General features: G+C 38.3%; 2 protein-coding genes across 2 annotated transcripts in view; both read right to left on the bottom strand.

Moving 5' to 3' along the window:
- Positions 1-27,883, bottom strand: part of KCNQ (KCNQ potassium channel) — a 43,345-nt gene that overhangs the window by 11,119 nt on the left and 4,343 nt on the right. The window lies entirely within an intron of this gene.
- mlt (tubulin folding cofactor E like protein mlt) lies at positions 1,314-3,883 on the bottom strand. Its single transcript, XM_017181659.3, has one exon. It carries the CDS (start codon positions 3,024-3,026, stop codon positions 1,641-1,643), a length of 1,386 nt encoding a protein of 461 aa, XP_017037148.1. The 5' UTR covers positions 3,027-3,883; the 3' UTR covers positions 1,314-1,640.

Below are 27,883 nucleotides of genomic sequence, written 5' to 3'. Positions count from 1 at the left end.
GAAGCCCTTTAATACAATATGTAGTTTGTTTATGGAGCTTCAAAAATTTATATTTTATATTTATTGAAATATCTATATTTATATTTTTTATATATGAAAAATAAAGTAAAGTATATTATTCATTATCTAGGGTGCTTCAGATATCACAAAAGTTTTTAAACCTTTTGAAAATGTGTCTAAAAGTATGCAATACAATTTTATGGAATCGAATTCGATGTGGATTTTTCTAATATGTTGTAAAATAATTTAAGACACCTTTATAAGAATAATAAAACCCCTAGATATTTCTATTAATTTTATAGTAATTTATTTTTGAAATATCTTATAGTTTTCTTAGTTTTCCTCAGAAATATGTTAAATCGTTGTACATGTTTCATTTCATACCGAAATTGTTTCATTTGTGACACCTTTTTAAACCATTTGATAGATTTTATATTAAGTGTATAAGCTTTTTGTTTTTCAATTTTTAAATCCTTATATATTTTCTATCTGATTCTCGGCGTAATTTCTAATTACAGACAATTAATAAGTGCATATTTTAATATAAATTAATATTTATAAATCCAGTTTGATCACATTTTTAGGTGGATTAAAAACACTCAACTTATACTAATTTGCAATTGCTTTGTTTAACATTTTAATGTATTTTGATCTGATAAAAACAAAACAAAGACTTACAAAGTATTATTATATATTTATGCAATAATTTTAATGACTAAGCTTAACAAAAAACAAAGAAATGTCCAATAAGGAAAGAGTTACGGGCTCATCTCTGATTTATTTTATAAATGAATCCCAATTATATATGAATCAGCTAAAATAACAACGATAGGCGATGGTCAATTATCGTGATTTCACTGGCTACGCTCCAAAGGGAAACACAAAGATATATATTTGTCTATATGCTAAGTGGACAAATAGCCATCATAAGCAGTTATTACTCTGCTAATTTTATGTGGGAAGCGGGAGAGCCAGTTCTCAGATTATATTTATTTTTTGCTCCCCAACGAACGAACAACTTTTCAAAGCTTTTCAGGCAAAGTAATTGAAGTGTCGAAGTCGGTTATCGACATAGACATCGAGATAGTCGTCAGACCGACAGCCAGTCAGTTCTCTTGGAAAGCTTTCCGTGGATCCAGAGAGTGCCTGTGCCCGTGCCCGTGCCCGTGCCTGTGCTGGATTGTTATGGTTTCGCCAGTTCGAGTCCCATGAGTCATGCCATATCTTATCTTCCAGCAGAGATCCCCCTGGCTTCCTGACCCCACTGAAAAGTGCTGCCCATCATGTGCCATTAAATCACTTAACGAGATCGGTAAATTTTAAAATTTTTTAATGCATTCTCGCAGGTTTTTTGTGAGTGTTTTTTTTTTCTTTTTGAGTAAGTGTATGTGTGGCTTAGGTTAGGCAGTAATTAAAATATATGCATGTACGATGTGGGTGCGCAATGCTCGCTTGGCCGTCTCAGAACATATTTACACAGTAGTAGTTCGCAGGGCAAAACGGAAACGCATTAACAGTAGAAATAAATGTACGTTAAGTATAAATGTTTCGTGTACAAGATCACAAGTTGTAGCACCGCCCAAAGCGGGGTATATGGTTTACCCATTCAGAAGATGTCAAGGAGGCTACTCCCCCCCCGTTCATTTCTTGGCATCGATGATGATCTCGTCGCCGGACTGCAGGTTGTAGCTGTAGAGCTGCTTGTTGGGGAATCGCATCTCCTCGGGGCCGAACTCCTTGTAGTCCTGGTCCAGGTAGAACAGACGCATCTTGTTGGGCGCCAGACCCACCAGCTTCTCCAGCTTGGCCTTCAGGTCGTTGACGGTCAGGTAAATGTCCACAAAGCGGCTCTCACTCACATCGTTGTAGGTGAAGACGACCTTGACACGCTTGTCTGGCTTCAGGCTGACGTTCACCAGGGGATCCAGCTTGCCGTGGACCTGGAGCAGCTCCTCGTAGCGCTCGGGTCGCTCCTCCTCGGGCTTGTCCATATAATACCTCACAAAGGCCCGCTCGGCATCTATCCGCTCGTCGGTGCTGATCTTGCCGCCGCCATTTAACATCTCCACATTGGGCAGCCTGGCGATGAGTAGCTGCCTCCGCTCGTGCTCCGTGCACTCCAGACTCTCCCAGAGGGGCCAGTGTTTAACACGGAGATTGCGCAGTTGCCCGAATTTGGCCAGCTGGTCGATGGCACTCCAGCTGTTGAGCTGCGCCGAGCTGAGATTGAGCAGCCTCAGGCTGGGGAAGTATCTGTGTGTGTCCTCCTTGCACTCCTCGGCCTGCAAGGATCGAATGGGACAGTCGGCCAGGACCAAAGCCTCCAGGTTGGGAAACAACCGGCCCAGGCGGCAGATCTCCTGCCAGTGCTCGACGGGATTGCCTGTGAAATGCAGTGTTTTGAGGGCTGGATGGGCTTTGGTGATTCTCCGTTCCGTTTCCTCCGGCGTCTCTGTGGCCTGCAGCCGCTGCTCCGCCTCCTCGGCATCGATTAGCACCTGCTTGTAGTTGTTCAGGCTGAGATGCAGTTCCTGGAGCACGGGCAGGTTCTGAAGCAGCGCATCCACGCACGCCCAGTCCAGGTAAGTGCCATTCAGCACCAGACTCTTGAGGTTCACCGTGGGAGCGGTGGAGGGCAAGGCACTGATGGGGCTGGCCAGCTGGTTCTTGCTCAGATTGAGGAACTCGATGCGCGGCATGTGCTCCAGTATGCTGAACACCTCCGCCCAGTCGCTGAGCTTGTTCTGGGCCAGATCCAGTTCCCTCACCCGCTGGCACTTCTCCCGGATGCTCTCAAAGTCGCCAGCCGAGTCGATGTCGCAGTCGTTGAGCACCAGCAGAGCCGGGACACTGGTCAGGGGCGAGAGGCGGGGTATGAAGATGGAGAACTCCATGCGACCGCCGCACTTGGTCACCGTAAAGTCATTGGGCAGATCGCTTCGCTTGTGCAGTTCCGGCTGGTGGGCATTCTCGAACTCGCACTCGGCGAAGTATTTGCGCTCCAGCGCCTCCAAAAGGGAAGGCATGATCCTGGTCCTAGTCCTGGTCTCCTTATGGTTCCTCTTCCTTCTGCTCCTGCTCCCAAGGTGGTAATTTAGTCCGGGGTTCTATTGATTTTCACCACTCTGGCAGGCATAGACTTTTCTAGTTTCGTGTTCTGTGATGCAATTTTTTCAGTTTTGCGCAGTTGCAGTCTTCATTGATTTTTAAACAAATTATTGCGCACGTTTCGAGTTCGTTGTTGTTGTTGTTGTTGCTGGTTGATGTTGTTAATATTGCGCACTAATTCGAATCGTTTTTTACGTGCTTCGATGTTCACAAAAAAAGAGTTGTAACAAAGAAACCAATGTGCGTCCGCTGGTCTCGGCTTATTCCGAGTCTCTCTCCTCAGCCAGCTTAGATGCGTTTTCCCTTTGTTTGTTGATTGGTATTTGGTGTTGTTGTTGTTTTTGCTGCTTAACCTTTGTCGCAGTGGCTGCTTTTCCACTTTTCCTCTTTTCCTCGCTTCCACAACGCTCTCCGTCCGTCCGCTCGCAGTGCCACCAAACGCTCAACTAACCACCGAGAACGCGCGAACTCCGCATCGGTCGGAATGGTATTATAGTGTCTATATAGACCTCTATATGCCTTACATGAGACCGAATCACTCTGTATGGGTGAGTCGTGCTCGGGACTGGGGACTCGGATTCGTATTCGGACTCGGATTCTGGCCTGTTTAGTGCTTTTTCTGTGTAGGTCGCTCGACATGCGCACAGGAGCGGTTCGCGCCACTAGCGGTGTGGTGGAGTGGTGTAAGCGATAAGTTCTGTTAAGAACTTATCGTATAATTTTGATAAAGGCCAAGAAAGTAGTGAAAATTTTAGTAAATAGTCAAAGGAACACAATTTTCAAAGCAATCTTTTACAAGGTAAATATATTGATTTGAAAATTAATAAACAAGAAAAGGGGAAAGAGTGGCTTAGCTACTGTTTCATTTTGGTATACTTTAAACTAAAAACATATTTATTCATATTTTTTATAAACAATTTAACATTATTGGGCCCGATTTCAGGCGCTTTTATTTGCCCGTCCCCCATGTAAAAGATTTGACAGCGACCTTGCAGCCGAAAATAAATACTCTTTTCAATTACGAAATTTAGTTTAAACTAAGACGGCAGAACAAATTATTTGTTTGGTTGCTCTCGCTTTTATTTTCTGCGTTTCTGGCGCAGGCCAGAGGCAGAAATAGAATATAGAATGCAGGGCAGGGCAACGGATTATTGAAAATAAACACACATTTACAATGACCTTGTCGTGTGCACTTGACAGGGCCCTAGAAAACATATATAGAATGTGGAACACGAAATTCTGACAACTGTCAAATTGGGCGCCCACTTCCCGCGGAAGGTGAGTGCGCCTCTGGCGGGCCGTGAGGAAAACCAGTTATAAAGTCAATGGTCATGCCACAGTAGGCACTCATTACATATGACAGGTCGCCATTTTTGATGGTGACTGACGGACTCTCAATTGGCAAAAGCCCCTTTGCTGGGCAAATAAATAAATTAGATAAGTGCGAATAAATAAATGTAAATTTTCAGTGACCTTGCTGCTCCTAGAGTGCCGTTACATGAGCGGTTCGTGTCAGTCGAAGGGGTTTCCACTTTGCCTTTCAGCTTGAAAGGTGCGCAATAGATTACCCAGAGAGCGGAGAGTAGAGAGTAGAGAGAGAGCGCGCGCCAATTTACAAAGCTCTCGCACACACAGCTGTGCTTTGTTGTCTCACGATTGCCCACCTCCCACCTCCCCCTGGCTTGCTATAATAACAAACAGCGGGACACAGCGGAAGGCGCACTCATATGTTTGTTTGCATTACGGTGCTTTTGCTTACAACAAAAAAAAATTACGCAGCATTTGTGCTGATGGAGGAGCTTTGGCAGCCACCAGCTGATTGTGTTTGGGCAGGAAAGCTCTGTCCCTTCCCCCACAACTTGCATCCGCCCCCCAAAAAGCTCACCAGCCATGTGCCACACACAAAAACAACAACGAACAAACAAAGCCCCAAAACAGATGGCAGGTTTGCTCCACTCATTGTCGCTCTCTTTTGTGCTTTTTTTTGTGTCGTTATGATTTCCATATCGAAGGCTGCGCTTTACAGTGAGACCTCTTTAAGTGAAGCCTAAGGGAGGCAAAATGATATTCATTTAGGAAAAAAATTGTATTGTTTTCATTAAATTTTAATGTTTATTTTTTCTTTAGTCTGAGGACTGAATTGTTATAAACAAATGTTCTTACAATATTTTATTGGCTATTGTTTGTAAATTTAATTTGAATGTCATACACATTTAATCTTTACATTTTATTAATTACAATCAAAAGTTTATTTAATTCACATAAAATGTTTTAAATATGGAAAAGATTAAATATTTGATGATTGAAAAACAAAAACCAATCTATAAACTACAATTAAAAATGTAATTCAAATTTAATAGGATCTAACAAGTATTATTAAATTTAAATTATTATTAATGATAAATTTGATAAAAAATTAATGATTACAGCTTGCCTGGAAATCAAATTATAGAGCTTTATATAGACATATTTCAAAACAAAACAGTTACAAAAGAAAAAACTTCGCAATCCCTAAATTTTGTCTGCTAAGTTTTACTTATTTCTTTATTTTATATAAACGGTTCTTGTTAAACATAAATTTCTATATTTTTAATAGCAGAATTTATACTGTAACTGTTTTTGTTATATTTGCACGCCACCGTTCCGCTCGACTGGAGTCAATTTGCGAATATTTCACTGTGCACATGGCCATAAATATGGCTGATAGATAAAAGTGTTTTGTGAACACATCACACACGGACGCATGCAAGCTAATATTTTGGATTGACAGCTTGTTGCAAATTGGTCAATGTCTGAGAAGGGTTCAATCAAGTTGCTGCATTTTTTTGTTCGCCCTTCATGCTTTACCTCTTTTTTTTTGTAATATTTCGTGTGTAAATAGAATGAGAAATTGAATATACAAAAACATTGGCAGGTGGAAAATCATCAGATATTTACATAAATTTAAGTCAATTTTATAGGGGGTCTTAGTGGTTATTTAAATAAATTTTTGAACTGAATTGTTGTGATACCAAATTCTAAATGAAATTAAAATAGGTTGGTATGTTTCAAAGGTCTTTTAAATATAACAAATTATTTTCTTAATCGATTGTCATATTTCAAAGGAAATGTTTTACCCTTTATTGATTAGTTTTAATCCACTAATTCTATATACATTTTCTTTAGTTTTTAACCCTTAAATCCCCAAATCCTACAAGTGTCTCGAGGTAATAAATTTCTAATATGTCAAAAGAACGCAATATTATTCAAAAGTTCCCAAGAGTATATAAACTGCTCAGCCACCCGAAAACTCACTGGGCCGCCGAAAAGCATTAAGAGCCTCTCGGTGGGAAGTGGTCAATGTCCCGCTGACCATTCCCTCCTTACACACTATACTATTCACTTTATGGGGCTCTTAACCCCAGAAGTCAATCACTTAAGCAGGCCTGAACCTGGGCCACCTACTCCGGACTCGGACTCGTGTGTGTTTGCATCTATCAAGTCATTAATTATGTCGACGAGCCACATCGCTCATTAGCCTATATGCGTTCTTCTCGTACGATATAGTAGAACGAGTCTGTTCCCGCTGCCATTGGGTCTATATTTAACCAAAATCGTTGGGACTTTTGCTTTTGCGCTTAGACTTGCTGGCACTCAAAAATATATTCATATATATATATATAATTTTCTGTTCTCCGCTGCCAGCCAGCGAAAGCAGAGCGGCAAATAAGTCATTTGTCAATAGAATTTTCATTTCACTTGACTGTCGTGGCCCGAAGACTTTTCTCCCCAGTGACCGGAGACGACGGATACGGACATAATTCAGTTGGGTCCTTTGGGCCACAGGTCACTTGGCATGTCACTACATTCCGTATATCATATATCATGCATCGCAGAATTTATTATTTGCTGATCTATATGCGCATTGATTTGCTTTTATTGGGGGGGCTTTTCATGAAGATGGATGCGCTCGGCGGTAATTAGGAATTTTGCTATTGCTTTCCAGCGATATAAATATTGCTTTTATGGCCACAAAAACGCTGGCTTTTGTTTACACATCGTAGCGTTGTATGTGTATGTACAAAGGCTCTGGTATAATCCAGCCCATCGAATTTTCAAATCGATTGCGTCAATTAATGCAGAAAAACTAAACGTGTTGTTGCTTTTGCTGCTCGTAAAGTTTCTAAAAATTGTAAATTTTGCGACGTTTAACGACTTTAAATGAATGGCACATACACAACCTCAGAAATGGCAGCCGTAAACAATGGCCAGAGATATGAAAATGGTTTGATATTTTCCCCCGACAGCATCTTCATTTTGTGTTGTTCGTCCTTGTCTTTGTGTCTCTCTCTCTGGCCAGAGTCTAGACAGTATTTTGAATTATTGCACATTGCCCAGTGTCAACAGCATCGCTTCGTGGCGGGTTGGAGTACATAGATGTGTCTGGTCTGTTCGGCGGCTAACCTTGCGTATGAGTAATTTCATTATGATTAGCCGTCGTCGTCGTCGTCGCCGCCGCCTTGTGCTGCATTTAAAATGAGGTCTGCGAGACCATTGAACGTGCATGATATATGAACAAATGAGGTCGAAAAATTAATTCAAAGAAATAGAAAAGGATATTATTTAAAGTAACTAATATAGGGATAGGGATCAATTTGCTTTCCTAATTTTGCAAGAATTTATTGAAGAACATTTTACTGAATAAACATCTTTAAGAGTGACTCCCAGAATCACTCCCTACATTGTTTTTTTTTTTCATTATTTATTTCTATTATTTTCCCCTTAGCTGTATGTACGCTTCTTTGACACATTTCTCAAAGGCAAAAACTTGGCTCGTAAATTTCTGGCTGAGAATTGAGAATCGAATCATAATAAAAGAAAATGTTTTTTCGTTCTCAAGCGACAAGAGCAAACAAATTGTTTAAATGATTGAGTGCTATGTGTGTGCTGTGCCAGCGTTGACAAGTCAACAGTCAATATTCACTTTATGGCCCGACCCTTCGATACTGTCGATAAGCAATTTATAATTTCATTTTTTGTTTTATTGTTCTTCCCCGTGACCGTTATACTCTGGTTTTTTTACGCTTCGACTAATTTGGTTTCGACCTCGTTCGGGGGTGGGGCTGAGGTGTCTGTCAACTAGCGTTAATTTAATATGCGACATTTGCACTTTTCGGTCAGCCCACCTCCGCTTATACATCCCCCATTCCCCTCGTGGCTCACACAATTCAGCAGAGACACCGCCTGAGTTGGGGTTCATCGGTTACGCTGGTATCGCTGCCAGTGTCATGTTCGTGGGGGCAATCGTTGGTTCAGAGGTGGCTCTGCTTGGGGTGGCTTTTCCCGGGGCGTCTCTCTGCGGTGGCAGATGGCGCTGGCAGCGGAAAGTTCAATTTAAGCAATGCACTTTATGCACTTTCGCTGGTCTACCCCAACGAGAGGGAAAGCGGTGGAAAATGCCGGGAAAATGGGTGTTATATTGCTCATGGTTTGTCATCATCATATCATCATGATGATGATGATGATGATGATTATGATGGCGGTTGGCATAGCTGAGCATCACGCATTTTTATGAAATTTACATAGTCTGAGAGCAGGACTTACTTTCAGAGGGGGAAGAGTAAGGTTCTGAGGCAGACAAAATTATATTTTTTATGAAATTCACTTTTTAAGGGTTATAAAAAATATGTTATTTGCATGCAAATTTAAAGTTATAGTCGAGTATATTATTTGGGATGGTTAAATTTGGTTTAAAATATTTTTATTTTGATACCTTTGTATTTTTGTTAACTTATTAAAGTTCTATAGACCAAAACTCTATTGAAAGTTAATCTAATTTTATATTCTGTATTTTTTTTTATATCTTCCAAGTCAAAAAATCATCATAACCTCTCTTAAGTCCTATTTACACTGTTTACATCTCTTGAAATTCCATTGCTTAACTGCCCGGAAATAAATGTCCGCTTGAAAGTTGTCCATGAGTGATTCCTCCTCCGCTTTTTGGAGTATTTCCACTCTCACAATAATCCCATCTTTTGCTTATTGGGATTTTACTTTTGCCTTGTCGCAGGATTTTTCCCGCTTGACTGCTTTCCGCCTTATACAGTAGTATATCTCTTCCCCTACTAACACCCACTTTCTCGCGCTGCTCCCCCTCCCTGTTATCAGCTTAAAGTAACATTTTTATGGCCATAATATTCGGCTTAGTCACTGCTACCAGACTCGCACTCTCTCAGCCTAAGATAAGGCTTATGCTCGGATGGTTGGCTGGTTTTTCGTTAGGAGAACCTCTCTGAAAAGTTTGCAGATAATGTCTGGGAACGTTTCGTATTAAATAGTTAACTTAATTAGGCTGGAAATAACTTAACTGCATCAGACAAGGCAGCGGGAGTTCTTCAAGAAGGCGGTGGCCATGTCATAAAACCCCTTTCTTGGCCAACTATATAGTGGCTCATTACGGGCAATTAGTAGTCGTCGTTGTCCTTTGGCAGGCGTGGCAAGTCAAGCCAACAGCAAACAGAATTATTCATAAAGCATTGAGGTTTATGGGATGCACTTGGAGAAAATGGGGTCTTTAAATTACTTTTACTTGAGGGGCACTTGTAAAGCAACTCTTGAGGGAATAAGTACTTCTTTTTGAGGTGTTTTAAATACGTTCAATCAGTATCTTTTTGTTTACATCATTAAGCAACTTTAAATGTATTCTATTAGGTTATAATTTATTTGTTTATCTTGTCAAAAATCTATTAAATTTCTCTGCAAAAAATATCCTTTTTTCTAAGCGTTGTGACACCAAACAACCTGTCTTGAGCTTGGTGTGCAATTAATTTGCCGGCAATAATAAAATCTAGGACAGAATGCTTGCAAAAAGGAAAATCGTTGACAGTTGACTGCATGCGCCACTCAGTTTTCCCTCCAGAGTCTTACCTCCCTTTCCAACCAACTTTTCCCATTTGTGTGTGAATATGGAAAAAGTTGCCAGTGTTACTAGGAATCAAATGAAATGAAATTATTTTCCAGAGTTACATGTACATGTGTGTATAAGCTAGGACATTGCCATGGCCCACTTAGCAATCCTGGCAGATGGCTGATGCAGAGTTGCCAAGGTGTTCTTGCCAGCAAATCCAACTCCAGAAATACACACACACACATACATATCTGCATATCAATTGCCGGCAGGCGCAGACTGATGATACTTGTAGGTATTATAGATTATACCCACTCCTGGCCGGGGGAGAGCTCCCTCTTAAGCAGTTTGCTTTGCATTTGGGCCATGTTTTTAATCAAACTGAAATGCCAGGCAACGTCGTTGTGTATACTCCCACTCAAAGTCGAAAGGAGCTTTCCCGCTTTTCCGTTTTCCCGCTTTCCCGCTTCTGTACTTCTGATAAGGATGAGCAGACCCTGCCAGGACTTTTGTGTAAACATCAGGCAGCACTCAATCGTTCAAGGCAAGCGAAAGCGAATCGCAAATGAGCCACACTTTTTAATTTGTTTACTTTAAATGTTAATTTTAATTAAAATTCAAGTATGCCTTTTCGGTTTTGTTTATATTTTGTGAACTATTTTTTTGATAAGCGACCGGCCTACGAACATTTGTAAGCCTTTAAAGTAGTAGCTGTGCAAAAAATACTTAAGGAAGTCTGGGAATTAAAATTAGGAAGCTATCAAAGAGATTTCTACCTTTGCTTTCACAGGGGAATACCCTTCAAAGTGACTTGCAGTTAACTCTAATGGAAAGCCAGTCACTTAGCCAGTCAATCTAGATCAGTTGCATCTGCCAAAAAGGGTGATTAGAAGGTCGATTTAACTGTGTCATAACACAGACCCTGATTACACCCAATGCCATTAACCCATTAGCTATTCACCAGACCCCCCACGAGCTGCATTTTAGAGCGTTGCGTTGCCTCGCCTCGCTTTGCCTTGCCACCTCAATTGGTTTTTGGCCCAGTTCGATGGCGTGTGACACTGATTAGACCTGCACTGGCTGATGATGATGACGGTGATGGGGGATTATAACCATATATAGACTTTGTCGTTTGGCGTGCCAAAAAGTTATCAATGAATCACTTTAAGTGCGCTAATTTTCCTGGCTGCTCTGACTGCCCTCCTTTGGCGGCATTTGCATATTGTAGAGCGAATTTATTCCCGGTGTTTGTTGATTTAAATTGTTAAGATCTTAATGCCATTGTTGCCGGCTGTACACTGGTACTTGTTGATGCCTTTCATCAATCAAATGTCCGCCGCTCCTGCTCTCCCGAACAATTGCGAATTTATTGTAATTTGTTTGAGCAGCTGCCAAAGGCAAACATCAAACGGGCGGGGGCTTTTGGCTTTTGTTTGGCCAGAGATTAGTCTTGCCCTTTACCGGGGATACAGAGAACCAGGAGACCCAGAGACCCGCTATACTTCCCAGTCCGGAGAACTGTGTACGTGCGGACACGCAAAATTGTTCAGCAATGTCTCTACTAATGATAATTACATTCGACGTGGCCTTGCTCCTTTCGAGGGCGGTGCCGGGGTGTTGTTTTGGAGGTCCTGTAAGCCGCTTAAAGCGTTATTCGTGACACACTCCCTCTTTGCTTTTCCCCCCGTGGATCTGGACTTGCCAACAGCAGGCATAATTTTAATTATCGTCAAATTGCGTTACATTCTCAGCAGGCTTCACCAAGCAATTATTTTGTGTCCACATATTTGATTAGCTCAACGTACTACACATACAGTGCGGCTCATCTCAGGAGTTGACATTAGTTGTCAGCCAACTTCATAAGCTGAAGGTGAGCTAAATACATAACTTTTCTTGGGGATTTAAACTTTAAAGAGATACGATTTTAGATCATTTTATACTACATATCTAAACCAAAGAAGATGAGGCGAAGGAAAATCTTATTTTAAGACTTTTATTATTTATTTTGTCCTTCGAGCCGGATCTTTAATTCAAAAATAATCCTTTAAAGATCCCAAAAAGTTGTTTCTTTATAAAACCAAAAGACACTTTCTTAATATTCCCATTAATTTCCTACTCTCTTCCACAGCCATTTCTAAGCTTTTCTAGATTTTAATTGATCTCCCAACATTAAGCAAACAAACATTTCGCTTTCAATCAAAAGGCAAATATTACCCTCCAAGAATTTCATAATTAGATTTTCCCTTCACTTTCGCTTCGCTCAATTGGAAAACTTTCTCTCTCGCTCGATGATTTGTGTAAACTGAACGTCATTATTCAGGGCTCTTAAATTGAAAGTTTTCAAAAGGTCACCACGCCCCCCCCTCACTCCCCTAACGACGCAGCCAAATTGATTAAAAAATTTTTCAACTATTTTATGGTTTGATGTGACATTTTGTTGGGTTTTGTTGTAACCTTTTCGCTGCCAAGTTATTGGGCCAAGTGACAATGGCCAAAATGCAATTTATATTGTCAGCAAAATATTCCGGGACACACATCGCACACCCTCCCTCACGCCACCCCCCTCACTCACTTTATTACGTTCCACGTCAAGTGGCAGGAACAGAGATATATGAAAGTATGGAAGGAATATGGTAGGGCGGAGTGAAAGCACCGCAGAGCAGCGCCATTGAAGTGAGTTAATTATTCAAAGTTGCTCATACGCAACGTTGTCGCTGGCTCTGCTATGCACCATATACCCCGATATGCATATATGCAGTGTCGCTATATATAGTAATTTGACTCGGGTTTCGCAACCACCAGGGAGCCAGAAATTGGCGGCATCTCTTAAACCACTCATTCCATGATACTCGGCTTTTCATAAAAGTTAAATAAGCTCAATTTTGATTGACAATTAAGATTTCGCCGACGTTGTGTAAGGAGATATGCGAGAGGGGTGGAGCAGAGGGGCTGGCCAACAGGTTGCAATAGCCGCCCTTCAATTAGTTCATTTAGATAGCTTTTGCTTAATTAATTAACAACAAGGGTAAAGGTCGATTGGCCATCTTGATGGGATAGCAATGAATTATGTGATGATTTAGAGAGAAGAGATAATATATATATAGGAAGCTAAGGAATCTGAGAAGGTTAGGAGATTCAAATTGAGAACCTCTCTAGTGGTTAGTTATTGATTTCGATTATTTTTATATATATTTATAGGGAAAGATTGACAATCAAAGACCTTGAGATATTCGAATTAACTAGGTAATAGAATTAATGGCATTAAAAATTATAAAAACATTTTCAAAAAAAACAACAGAAACAAACTGTAAAGGTAAAAAACAAACTAAGGAATTAAGGCTTTGAATATTTTTACAATCCTTATAAAAATGTAATAAATCTTAAAACAGAGCCATAGAATTAAAGCGAATTAAATTGAATAAAAAATTCCAAACTAGCAATTGATGAATTTATTGGACAGCCCCCTTTGGCCGGAAGCCAAGTTCCGGATAATGGAATGCCACTCTTTTTATCGCCCAACCGATTCCTTGCACTTGACAAACCCTCGTCGCTTCTCTGCATTGCAACAATTATAGAATCGTAACATGATGGGAATAATTTATACTCATGTATATATACTATATTGTATTGTATTGTGTGCGGGGGCCCCATGAAGGTCTGAGATCGATAATATTGATTCCATTTTTGCGCGAAGTCTTAGTGTTATTTTCCCATTTCTTCATTGCTGCATTATGGCGCGAATGGGTGGCATGTGGGCTGGCTGGGATGATTTGAGAAAATATTTGCACTGTTTGTCATTACAATTGATTGCCGGCAATCAAAAAAGCTCAAAGCACATGTCAATTTTTCCGGAACACCTCTGTGAACGAAAATGATTCCAAAGGGGGGGGTGGGGATTAGACTTCTGCATGAATGCATCCAAAACGACAAATGAATCACTTATTCTAGAAACGGGAACACACTTTTTACTGCACAGTATACTTGGATGTGAGTGAGTAGGGTAGTATTCTCTGTTTTGACAGACAGTGTTCTCACTCATTCCATAGTTGTACAGCTGTTTATGAGTACAGCAAAAATGGTGTGCAGTAGTCAGGCACTGTACAGTGTTTTGGTGTGCAGTTGACTTATTGTACAGTGAGTGAAACTTCATGACTGGTACATGCACACATATAGAGTTCTCGTGTGTACTATGTATTTCTTATAAACAATTTTATTTTATTAAAGAATTTACATTTAAATTATTAATATTCGAATGGAGAAACATTATTTTATGTACCATGTCTTCAGTGGTGGCAATTTTTGAACGTTTTTCGCAAATTAAATTTTTGGCAACAGAAAATGCCCTTTCCGATGCTGCACTGCTCGCGGGAGCTGATAGTAACTTGCAACTAACTTTATACAGTAGAGGAAAACGGTCTTTATTAATTGACCACCACTGCAGAACATCAAAATCTTCACTATACGCTTTATTTATATTTTTATATGTTTGAAGTTCGTTCTCAATATATTATTGAAGAATACTGAACTCATCTGCACAGTTGTACACATACAACTAACAAGCTGTACAACTAAAAAGCTGTACAGCAAATATAGTACTCACTCCCGAAGGGTACAACCATATACTGCACTCACGCAAAGTGGGCACACTAAAAATGTTGTGCTATCCACTTCTGGCCTATAGAGTATACTGTACAGAAAGGATTGGGTGCAGTATTTTAAGAACTCTACACTACTGTACAGATCTGTTATGCTACAAATGAGTACACTCATGCAGAAGTCTAGTGGGGATTTAGAAATATGGAATGAGACTGGTAATTCCCACAAAAGGCCAATTGCGAGTCATTAAAATGCGGCATCAAAGAACATTTCGCCTTGCCTTGCCTGGCGGAAATCAAAACAAGCCCGAGACATATGCACCGATTCGGAATCTCCCCCCTCACGAGTTGTCTTCCTATATCTTGACAAAAGTTAGTTTGGCGTGAATAATTCCACTAAATACAATAAAAACATTTTTAGCCTGCGGCATTAGGAATTTGCATAGAAATGAAAGCCTCGCAGCCGGAACTGTGCCACAAAAAAAAAAGAAAGGAGGAGAAAATGCAAAAAAAAAATATAAAGAAAATAAAGAAACGTTGATGAGTTTGTGGTTAGAGAAGAGGAGGGGGAAAGAGGGAGGAGGGAGGTGGGAGGTGGTGCACTCTTAAAAAATTGTTTTTCGGTAATTTAGAGATTTTAAGGGGATTTTTAAAGTAACGTTTATTTGAGAGGATATTTTAAATAGAATTTTAAAGATTTAAAAATTGTAAAAAATTTTAATAAAAAGTATATTTAATTTTAAATATATTTTTAGTATTTTAAAATCATGTTTTTTGTTATAAATTATAATTCTATACATTTTCTAGATCCTAAAAAATGTTTAAAAATCAAAATAAATATTTTCCATAAAATTAGTTATTAATTCTTTGCTATTTTTACCATAAAGAAATAAATAAATAATTTTTAGAGCTACAAAAGATACATATACATATAATTTAAGAATTTCTTTTAGAGTTGGCTTAGATTTTAATGCATTTTTTGTAGTCTTTTAAGTCCCCTTTTTATTCTCAGTGCCTTGGCTCCAGTTTGTAAGGAACCTGGCTTTCTTTGCTCCTCGGGCCGCGGATGTAAATAATAAAAAACACATTAAACAGCATTTTCTTTCATTTCGAAACGAAAACGAAACAATTCCCCACTCGGACTAGGCCACACACCAACACACACACCAACACACACACACACACACACACACACACACACACACACACACACACACAGCTACAGAAGAAGAATGTGTGTGTTTTTATATTACGTATACGTACACTGACCGCTCCGAAAGTATGCTACACTTGCGGCTGTAGCGACGCTTTGACACTCCGGCAGACGAACTACTTAGAGCGTCGAGTGGGCCAACGGTCCATTTTCCGCATTTTCCATGCACCCTGACACCCAGCAGGGTAGCTCTAAGGATCCCTGAACTTTGGCCATAAATATTATTTGTTTTTTTTTTTTTTTTTTGAAACCCTGCGACTTGTTTGGACAACAAATGTAGCAAGAAATTTGCTTGATTACTTGAGAAATAATATAAGTTTATCGGGGAAAGTTAAAGCTATTTTAAAAAAGATTTCTTTAATAGATATTGCTTCTTTCTTTCAATATTTTTTTAAAGTCTAACATCTTTATACAATTCCCTTGAGTATCCCTTGATTGAGTTTATGACCATTTGTGTGTGGTCACCTAATTTGGGTTAGCATATTCCTTGAGGGCATTGCAAGTTCGTTGGAAAGGCAGGCTTCTGTTTCGCATTGCTGCAAAATTGTGGCAGCTGCTACTTGTGCCACTTGCTGCTGCATTACTGCCACGTTCCTGGCGGTGCCTTCCGCCGCGGAAAAGCCTCGCCCCCCCCTTGGAGCCTTTCATTTTCATGTCCAATTTCCACAGGCTGCGCCTAAAAAGGGCTGCCTGCACTTGAAAATTTAGCAGTCTCGACGCCACCTGACTACTGCTGCCAGTTTGCCAGTATTTGGCTTTTCCAAAAGGAAAACCATCCGAATGTTGGGGGTTTGCGGGGGCAAATGAAATGAAATGTGAAATGAAATGTAATCCAGTGTCATGTGCCATGTTTATTTGCCTGCTGGCTGCTTCTCCTGCTTCTGCATCTGCTCCTGCTCCTGCGGAAACTCCATCTCCCTGTGGTGGCCGTGCCAATTGCGTTTAATTCGCTGAATGCTTTTTGACAGATTTCCAAATTAACTGATACCACACTCGAGTGCACCGTCAAAGCCAGGCCGAGTGCCTGCAACTCGATGCCCAATATTCCACTTGAAGCAGAGTGATGGCACTGGCACAGCTGAGATACCCCATGGGTATTATAACTTTGTGGCAATCGAAACTATATCTAGCAGGCAGAAAGAGTTGTTTGTTGACCCAATGAAATATTTCTTTTTTTGTTAGAAAATAATGGGAATAAAGTATATATTACCAGTTGATTTACTTGATTTTCTTTGCAATGTATTCCATTTCAATTAGATTTTATAGCAAAGCTTCTTCATTAAATTTAACACAACAAATATTCACCTGAAAAGGTGCTTTCAATAGGCAAGAAAATGTTTCATATTAACATAATATGGTGCTTATAACCCTCCTCCATTCACGCAAATTCCCATTTTGTTAGCAGGTGTCGTGGACGGAGTTGTCTGATCAGCCAGCTGACAGAGTGCCATGTGTGTGTGCCAACTGTTTTTCCTGCTAGTTTTCGGTGGGTAATCATCTTGGTTTACCTTAACTTTGGCAAACTCTAATCCGATTATGGACATCCTTGTGTAGGGACTCTCCTTTTAAGCTGATTTAACCAAACTAAACGGGTTGGAAAAGCGTCGAATTGCATTTTCATTTTCGAACTTTCCAAGTTTGTTTTGGTCAGCTAAGTTTTCTTCTCTGTGTGTTTTTTTTGTCTTAATCTCGGCCTGGTAAAATTTGTAATGCAAGTCAAGTAATCAAGAATTCAACCAGCGTCTGAGTAAATTTGCATTTCCGCTACGCGTTTCTTTAAGCGGCTTTTCCTTCGCTTCGTTATACTCAATTAATAATTAAAATGATTTAAACGAGCTGGGAATAATTGATTTCGGGTTAAGAATAAGAAGGAAAATCGAAAACAGGGCAAGATGGCAAGGAAGCTCAATTGAAAATTCGTTGATAATTGTTTTCGTTGTGCATCCGAAAATGGTTAAAGATGCAGCTGCCATCGAATCCTGCGGCAACTTTGGCTACTTCAAACTTAACAAACCAAGCATACACAAGTTGGAAAGTTTTTCTAGAACACTTTCCAAAGGATTTATGCTTGTTCGTCATTTAAATTGTATATTTAGGGTATTTCCTAAGCCTTCTATAAGGGCCTTGGTGAATTTTCAAGAAACTCATCAGTATTCACTTTATATTGAAAGTCTTTGATGTATGATTTTAGTAATTAATAATTGATAAAGTGAGCTGCTTTATTAGGAAAATATTTAATTAATCGATACATTCACACTAAGATACATTAATTAAATACCAATGATTACTTTATTATCTTATAAAACCCTCAAACTCAGCCTTGAAATAATAATCTAAATATTTCTCTAAAACTTGTTAGTATATAATGAAGAATATATCTTGATTCATTAGCCGAAAATGCAAATTTAATTAACACCCACAGGTAAGAAGCCTCTTTCCCTTCCTCCCCAACTAAGAACTATTAACAAGTGATTGTTAAAATGTATCTTATGATTTGTTTACTCAATCATTTCCTAATTGGCTTTACCGCAATGATGACTTATTTGAGCTTCAAATATAGATATCTGAGCTGTTGAAATAGATATGTATGTGCAATCCTATTTGCCAGAATCAAATATCTCTCAACCTCTCTACTCATATTAAGCATTAGCATAATCTGCTGACCTATGATAGATAGTTTGCCTTGCACATTTGCATAAGCTGATGCCGCAGTGCAGAAAGCAATCTGCTTCCGACCATCCGGTATATATGGCCTGCCCCTTGCCCCTGCCACTGCCCCAGCCCCAGCTCTTGTCTGTTGTTTATCCCCGTCTTCTGTTTGTATATCTATTTTACCGTGTAGTTTTCTAATGGCCAAGTACAACACAGACAGAGACGGAGTCAAGTGCAGATTTCCTTTGGCAGCCATAGCGCAGACCCCATTTCCGACAGTGAATTTTGATGAGCGCCAAGTGCAGTTAGCTGACTAAAAATAAAGTGCGGGAAAATGCTGAGGGAAATTGAAAGTGCCGGGGCAAGATGGATGGCGGAAAACTCGAGTGACTTTGCTAAATATGCAAATTAATGAAACCAAGCCGAAATGTTGCCTGCGGTGCCTGCCAGCCAGGTGAGTATTTCCCTTTGAACTATTTTCAGGTCGCTAACAAATGTGCCAAAAACGCGGCTAGAACAACTGCAGCTAACAATGCCACATTGAAAGGAAGAAGAACTGTGTAGTAAAACGATGTAGGTGAGGGATGCGACTATTGAATACCTGATGATTAGTAAGAATATGGTAAATTTCAAAGGGTAATTTTGTATTTGATGAAGAAGTTCCTTGGAAAATGTAGTTTTTAAGTAGTTTCTGGCCTTTAAATGATCAATTTTGATTTTTAATAAATATTTTTACATTTTTTTTAAAGGGTTTTAGTACTTTGAATCAAACAGATTTTAAATTTTAATGCTTAAAATATAAAAAACAGGTGTGAATTATTTTATATAAAATATTATATATGTTTTAGAACCCATTATACACTAGTATACTCTTAGTTTTGGCTATAAATATAGTTTCTGTAGAGAAAGAAATTTATTTTGTTACCTTAAACCAAACAGATTTCCAATTTAAGTGCTTAAGATTAAGGAGGCCTGTCTAAACTAATTTATAAAATAATTTTCAAGTTTAAAATCCTATATCTATTTGCCATATTCCATCATATCCCAGTATACTCCTAGTTCTGGCCATAAAAATACTATAGAAAGAGGGGGGAAAATTTGTCAGCAACACTTGACACAACAGCCGCAACTGCGACTAACTGGAAAAACACCAAACAGAAGCCAAAGGACGAACTGCACTAATAACCAACACCCCGGGGCAAGGCAACAACAATGAGCGACCGCAGGGACCGCAGGAAATAGTTCTAATAAACACTTGAAAGCGTGTTCTTACCCAAGCCCCCCTGCACACTCCCTTTTGTTTTGGCCCAAAACCCAATAATAACTGTGACCGCATTGCGTATACGTCATGTGTGCTGCAGTCAGCGGAAAAGCATTTGATTTGAACATCAGCAACAATAAACGGGTAGGGTGAACTTTTTAATTTCCGGTATAAATTTATTTTAATTGCAACACAGACGGTTGGCTGTTGTGGCTTTTTAATTAATGAATAGTTAATGCCACCAAAGTTGAATTCTGTGGAAAATGCAGGCGTCTCTCTCATTAACGTGAAATGCTGGCTAGAATTTTGTAGTTTTTTACAGTTGCCACCACCGACTCGGCTGCTAATTGAGTAATTTGTTTGCCTGGCATTTTATTTCATTATGATTGAATTGCAATTTTCGGCTGTATGTCTTGTTTTTTGCTAATTGTTCAATTATAACTGCGGCCAACTGCCACTGAAGGTTATTATAAATGTAATTTGCTTGACACATGTTTAGCTCTGAATAAATTATAAACATTTTCCTTTCTTAAAGCACAAATAATAAGGCCTTTATATAAGGCTAACGAGGCTCTGGAGAGTAAAGGTAAGGCTAAGGAAAGTCTCTGGAGAAGCAGGAAAATCAATGTTTTACGTGTTATAAATGAGGAATTACAAGCAGTTAAAGTATATATAATAATAAATATATATTTATATTTACCAAGATATTGTATTCCTCAAAGCTTGTTACTTTATCTCAAGAACTATAACTATAGATATTTTCATAAACTAATAAATTATTTTCTAATGCTCAACAACTCTGTCGTATCTTCACGTCATTTGTCATTCCATAATGGCAGCCATATAGACGTTATCGTTACCCCTCGACTGCACTTCGAACACTACTAAATACAATATGGCTTGATATGTTTGTTTTTATTCCGTGTTCGATTCTAATCGTCAATATAAATCACTTAGCACTCGGCCTGCCAACGAATTCGGCCCACGCCACTTAGCATTTGGCCAAAAATGAGATTGGTAATGGTTCATAAATGGAAATGTATGAAGGTGTATATAGATTTTGGGTTTACTAAGTGACTGTAGAAAAGGTTTTTATTATTTTCTATTAAAATTTCATGAAAATATTTACTTTTTCTTAGCATATTTATAAAGTTATTTACCTTTTTGGCTACACCTACACTAATTAACTTGTTTTTAATTACATTCGCTGCGCAAAGCTATTAATATGTGTCCTCCTGATGGCGCTAATTGCTGGCCAGAAACGCCCACGAGACGCGGGGGAATTACCTGAAATTGATGGTGTTCAGATCCCATTGGGCAGGGGTTAAAATTGTAAATTTATACTAAAGTTAGCTGTGCTTCGGCTACCTCAACAATCGATCCCCCACTCACAAGAGGATGTGTGCCAAAGCTCGACACTGATTTGGCTTAAACGATAAAGCCAGGAGAAGGGTCCTTTGTGCCCACAACAGACCCTAAGCAGTCCGAGCAGTCCCGACCAGACCAGAGACCAGGCCAAGCATAACAGTTTAAATGCGAGCAGGGTCTATTAAAAAACCGAATGGAGTACACACCGGCATATATCCACTTAGGTGGGGTAGCGGGGGCTAAGGGGGGGCGGGCGACATGCCAACACAAAAGCCAACATGCAATTTATGAACAGCTTTTTGCTGGCGGGCCCGAAATGCTCGTTTGAAGCTAACGAAATGCTCTAGTCCTGGCTTCGTCGTCCTCGTCCTCGTCCTGCGTATAAAAAGGGGAGCTAAATTCACGGGGGGATGACACCGGGGGAAGCGTAAGCAAGAAAGCGTATAAAAAAAAAGAAGCATCAAGTACAAGAATGCCATTTGGATCGCCGGCTAGCCAACGAAGCGGAAATGCCCTTTCAATATGCAATTGGTCACTCTCGCCTGCCCTTTTCTTTCCCATTTTCCTTTTTTTTTTTTGACCATTTTCCGCGATTTTGACCATTGGGAAAGGGGATTGAATGCCAAAATATTCAGTGAAACGTTAGTGCCCGGTAGTTTCTATGCATATTAAAGCAGGAAATCAATTCAATTTTCTGACTAAAATTCTGGAGAGTTCATCAACTATGTATTTTGTGAATCCGAAACAAAGGAAAGAATTGTCAGCAAAATGGAACTCTTGAATAATTCTAAGATATTTATTTTAAACCTTATATGGTATATGATTTTGCATTTTACATGCTATAAAAGTTGCAACTTTAAATATTACAACACAAAGGAGAATAATATTAGATTAAGGGCATGATTTTTGGGGAATAATATATGGTTTTTTTTCACAATGTTTTGGTCTATTTTAGGCTTTTTGTTTAAGTTCTTTTCATTGAATATAAAAATATATTTTTGGTGTTTAATTAAGTACAATTTTAATAAAATGTAGGGTAATAAACCCTCTAAAAATAAAAAGAAAAAAATATATGAACAATAAAAGTCAAGTTTAATATTAATTTATTGAAATAATGGCAAGTTTTTGGCTCTATATTGGCTCTATATTGGAGTAAAATACGTTAAAATTTCATACAAAAATAACATAAGAAAGGACACTCAAATCGGTATCACAAAAATGGCATTGCATACTTTTAGACATATTTTAAAGGATATTAAAAACCTTTATTATTTTTGAAGCGCCCTTGTATACTTAATTTAAAAAACATAAAAGCAAATCTGACATTCATTTAATTATTGTAGCCACAAACAGAAAAAGAGTTTTACCAAATCCAAAATCCGTACCTAATTAAAACCGATTTAATAAATACAGTATCAAGCCTAATTCAATTAGACTTATTTCCATTTATCCTCTTCCCCAATCTAATTTGACTCACATAAATTAAATAAATCGCAGGACAAGTACCTTAATTCGATTTTCAATTTAAAATCAATTTCCACAACCCCAACTGGATTAACAAAACAAAAGTGCAACTTTTGCCTAGGCGGAAAGGGTATTTCACAGACCAGCCAGAGGTGAGTAGGGCAGGTCCTTAAGCCAGGAGGTTGGGGCCTCGCAGCTAGAGGATTGAGGATTTTGGGGGGGGGGGGCGGCCAAGGGGAGTACAGGGCGGGCGCTCTCAAGGGAACCCAATGGAGTCGTGGCACGTTCCTTTTCCTGAGCCCATTGTTTGTCGGAGCAGCCATAGAAATTGCAAGAACTCTCTAATTTACAAGACTCGTGAATTTATCAGGTTCGTACGCCTAATCAATATCAACAGAGACACGGTATGTGGAGCATCCCAATTCTTTGTTCATTTATCGAGAAACCAAGCTGAGATAGCAAAGGTATTTTGTTGAGCATTTTACACTGAAAAAGTTTTGGGGAAGGTGGGTTCTTTATTTATTTAAAATATAGAGATTTTATGCTTAAACCTTGTAAATAATAATAAAAAAATTGTAAAATCTTCAAGTGAGCTTAAGAAAACACTAGGACTTTGAAACCTTTTACAAAGGTTCTAAAAGTATGCTATAAAATGGTAAAAGGTAAAAAATATACCTATTTATAGTGAATTTTGTTTCAAACTAAAAAATAAATACAGCTAAAGCCAACATTTTCTATAAAATAAAATGTCTAATTATTCTATGTAATAAATATACTTAAAAAAGTATCTTATTCAATTTATTAAACATTTTTAAAAACCCTTTGAAGTGATTTTAAAACCGTAAAAATTTTTTAAGCAGCTTCCTGGTTATTTTTAATTCGAAAAAAAGTTTTTCTAACTTACAAAAAATTACCCTGTAATTTCTTTAAATAAAAACTTGAATTAAAACTTGACTTAATTAATTAATTTCATTGAATTTCTTTTACTAAAATTGTTATAATTTTGTATCTAAATTATATATATTTTCTTACAATCTTTACTATCCCCAGTGGAAGCCTTTTTTCCACTTGTATTCCCATTTTCAATTCCCATAAATAATTTTTCTCTGTGTAAACTGGATACTGTTGCATACGCTTCAGCGCATTCCAATTTGTCTAACCATTCTATGCACATTTTCCATCAGAAAATTGGCCCATATAGAAACACACGCACCAACTATATGCATAGTTTTTGGTACAAAAATCTAAAACCATGAAACTGAGACCCAATATGCTGTTATTAAAGTTATTTAAGCTGCGGCTTGGAACCCAAAAATCCGGCGTAACTTTTTTACGTGGCATCCGTGATCCGTATCTCACGGAAGCCGGGTCCGAAAGTTGCATGGGGGAAATTATATGTGTGCCAGGTCAGGTCAGGGAAAGTGGCGAACTCCACTCGAGTGGCTTCGGCCAGGGCTGGCATTATTCCTCAATTCGATATACATATCGATGTGGGGTTGCCTTCAAGTGCACTCTTTTCAATGCTGCATTTATTACGGCCGCAATGTTGCAAAAGTTATTTTCCGCCAACACACACACCACACACACTCTCTATGGGTCAGTTGAAGTGCTTTGCTTGTTTAGTTTTCATGTTTCATATTTTATGGATGGCCACAACAAAAGGCGGCTCTGAAATTGCTTTTGTGCTGCAACGCTTTGGGTTTCCATTTCAAGTTCGTTGCAATTTTGTTGGTCTCGTTTTTTTTCGGCAATTTAATTACAGCCCCTTTCATGTCCAGAAAATAGCTTCACAAAAGTAGTTCTTTTGTATTTAGATTTGTGAGCAACTTTTTCAATTGCATTTGGAGCCAACGAAAGTTGGAAACTAGAGTTTATGTTCAATTATATCGTGTGTTGATTTTGAACTTAATTTTTTTGGGGGATGAAATAAGAGCAGCCATTAGGGAATTAAGAGCAGTTTATAATTGTGGAAAAAGAGGTTGAATTTCTTAAATATTTACTACAAATTTATTTAGTGTTGAGAATCATTATCAATTTCAGTGGCACATTTAAATTCATTTAGAGACTTTGCTAAATTTAGTATAAATTATAGATTATTTAATAAGAAATTAAGGAAATTTCTTTATTAAATTCATCGAGTATTGTTAAATTCCATTTACTAAAACAAAGTTCATCAATGAAATGTCAAATGAACATGAATTCGAATCCCTTAAGTGCTAAGCTTTATTTTAGCTTTTCGCCCCCTTTTTTTTTGGTGACAATTCTTGCGCCTAAAAGTATACTCCACATTACGAAAAAGGGTTCGTCCTGGACTCCTTTTTACCCCACTTTCAATGGCCAGCAAACAATTGTCCGCGACCTAGAGCGGAAAGCAAATAATTTTTGGCAGGGAAATGTCACATTTTATTGTTTGTTTCATCATAGTCGGTGGGCCCAAGCCCAAGCCCAAGGAAAGTCGCAATAGAAAGGGGAAAATGGAGCAGTAACTTCGGTCAAAGTCAGAGGAATTTCATGCCAGGGGCTAATAAAAGTGCGAACCTGCCCGGGAAAGCCGGAAAAAGGCGGCCAAGGGAAAGGGAAAGTTTCGCCATGAACACACATTTCAAGCAAAAACACGACCCAATTCCAGACGTGCCTTATCGCTGCTGCCTCGAACTCAAAGTCTTCCCAAACAAAAGACCCACAAAAACAGCAGTATAATAATACAAAAATGAAAACAAAAATGTGTCACACGAATCAAGACTGCCGCCAGTCAGCTACAACGACTATACATCAACATTTACTAATTATTATGTAGGTTTATTATGTAGATTTTCCTCTAGTAAAATTCCAATGAATTTCGCTAACCTATTTTCTAAGGCGACGGAGTTTTATCCAATTAAGAGCTATATCCGCGACTTTCAGGCACACGCAATGTTAAATCAATTATACAAATTGCACACTCTGGTTGGTTCGAGGGGGGAGGAATCAATCTGATTACAATTGAACATAAATTTCGACTCCCTCGACTCGTTTACCCCACGGATGTGTGCAATATTTTAATAATCACGCATACACATATTTAGTTACAGGGAGAAAAAATATTTGTGCTAAGAAAGTTGCTAAACTGTGAGGGATTTTGTGAACCAGAAACCCTAAAGAGTCATAACATTTCAATATCCTTTTTTAAATTGTGGGGTTCTTAATTGTAAAAAAATATTTACAAAAAATATAAATACCTATCAAGAAATTAAATAAATACATTAAAATAATAACTAATGACATAGATTTATAGGAATTTTAAAACATTTTAAAAGTAAGCAATTTCTGCTTTAATCTCAAACCTTGTCTCTCTCTCAGCTTTTAAATAACTTCTTACAAATTTTAAACCTTAAATTTTTCTGTGTAAGGCATCGGCTTTAATATGACGAATACTTTGATAAGAAAAAAGGTTTATGTTCTCCCCCTTTTGAGACACCCTGTTTACGACAGGGTGTGTCTCAGCTGAGCCTTGTCAGGCAGTCAAGGCAGCACACAAATTAAAAGCGAAAATAAAGTTGGGCGTAAATTTTCAATATCAGGCAAAAATGATGGGAAAATTATATTGAAAATTCAGCACCTTCGCCTCAGCAACCCCTCTCTGGCCTTTCCCTGAACTAGTACACCCTTAGCCTTACTAGTAACTGAAGCGTTTCCTTGCAGCCGCAAAAGCCGACAACGTTAAAAGTTTTCATTCATCAACGGAAAATAGCTTTGAAGTTTCGCGGGAAAAAGGAAGTTTTGCTTGGGGAAAAAAAACTACAAGTGAGATGGAAATTAACTTGGAACTTTTGGTTGGTTCGTTTTCTGATGCCTTGTGACGTCATCGACATAATTACGCATACGCCGCGTGGCACGGCAGAGGGAAAAGTCTGCCATTGAATGTCATAAAAGTGTGTGTGTTTGAGGTAAGGTTAACAATAACAAATAAACACACGTCTCAGTGTGTGTGTCCAAAGGCTCGTATAAACACACACACACATGCAAAACAGAGAAGAGAGAACAAAAATTGTAAACAAACATAAAGTGTTGGGGGTGGTATGTGAGGTGTGAGGAGGCTCCTATTCATTTACAAAATGCTGGCAATAAGACCAAGATGACGGCTGCTACGGCGTCAAAAAAAAAAAAAAGAATAATAAAAATAAAGACAGGTAAGGCGCATTTCTAACAGCAGCAGGAGGCTCCTTTTCCCATCATCCTTTTCCTCTCTTGTCAACAATTTTTTTTAAGTCTAACGCGCTTATTTACACATCCCGGCGCAGCTGTGTGCGTGTATTTACATATGTATGGGTTACCCGTCGCAGCAATATGCCAAAGCGAATATTTCTTATTATTATTATTGGACCCTCGGTCGGTGCCATTCGATATATGTGTATACATATATATCAATATTGAAATGAAACTCTCTGGCATTTACATTTATTTATTATTTTTATTCTTTGATTATCCAGAGTAAACATATATTGCTTTTGTAAATTTGTTTGTAAAATGTATGGAAATAGTTGAGGTATTTTCTTGATTAAAGGAAACTAGGCTTGGAAGATGAGGTACTAGGTGTAAGAAGTGTTTCTAATGGTAAGAAATAAGTTATTTTTGGGAATAAGTTTCTTTAAAGAATTTGAAGATTTTACTGAGAGCCTATCCTAATTCTAGTTTTTTAAAAATAATATTGAAGGAATTTATTATTGTTTATAGTAATTCATTATTGAAATTATTCTTCTTTTCTAATAAGATTTTATAATTATTTAACATTTTTAAAAGATTTTGCGGCTTTTCCAGCCTTTCCAGCAACTACAAATATTAACTTAAAAATGTATTCCCATTCAAATTGATTTCCATTGGCAATATAAAAGTTAAACCAATAAATGAAACTGCACTTTAATAGCCCCCAATATTTGCATTGCGTTGCCAAAAATCAAATGCCTCAAATAATTTAGCCACAAAAATATGAATAATATTTGTAGGCATTTATTTAAAAGCACCTAAACCCCCGGTATTTACACCAAAAATGCAAAAAACCACAATCAATTGAATTTGGTTAATATATTCCGGTTTTTGTGTGTGGCCAAAAATGGTGACATACCCCTGGGTTTATATATATTCCCCGATGCGTCAAGAGATTTGTTTGCCTGAAAATGCTTTTAATTTTTTTGTGATTTTCTCTGCGAAGAGAAATTTGCACAAATAATTTCAAGTTGCTACATCTCGCGATGAGTTTTCTTTTGTGATATGAAAAATACATAGTATACATATATATTCTGGAGAATGTGTAACAACAATTAAGTAAGAACGAAACTCTTTGGCTCCGGAAAAAAAGA

The sequence above is a fragment of the Drosophila kikkawai genome, chromosome 2R (genome assembly GCF_030179895.1).
Source record: "Drosophila kikkawai strain 14028-0561.14 chromosome 2R, DkikHiC1v2, whole genome shotgun sequence".
In the NCBI taxonomy this organism is placed as follows: domain Eukaryota; kingdom Metazoa; phylum Arthropoda; class Insecta; order Diptera; family Drosophilidae; genus Drosophila; species Drosophila kikkawai.
This window is presented reverse-complemented; position numbering and strand designations above follow the sequence as displayed.

Coding starts and splice junctions, on each gene's coding strand:
- mlt (XM_017181659.3), bottom strand. CDS start 3,026: ATGCCTTCCCTTTTGGAGGCGCTGGAGCGCAAATACTTCGCCGAGTGC.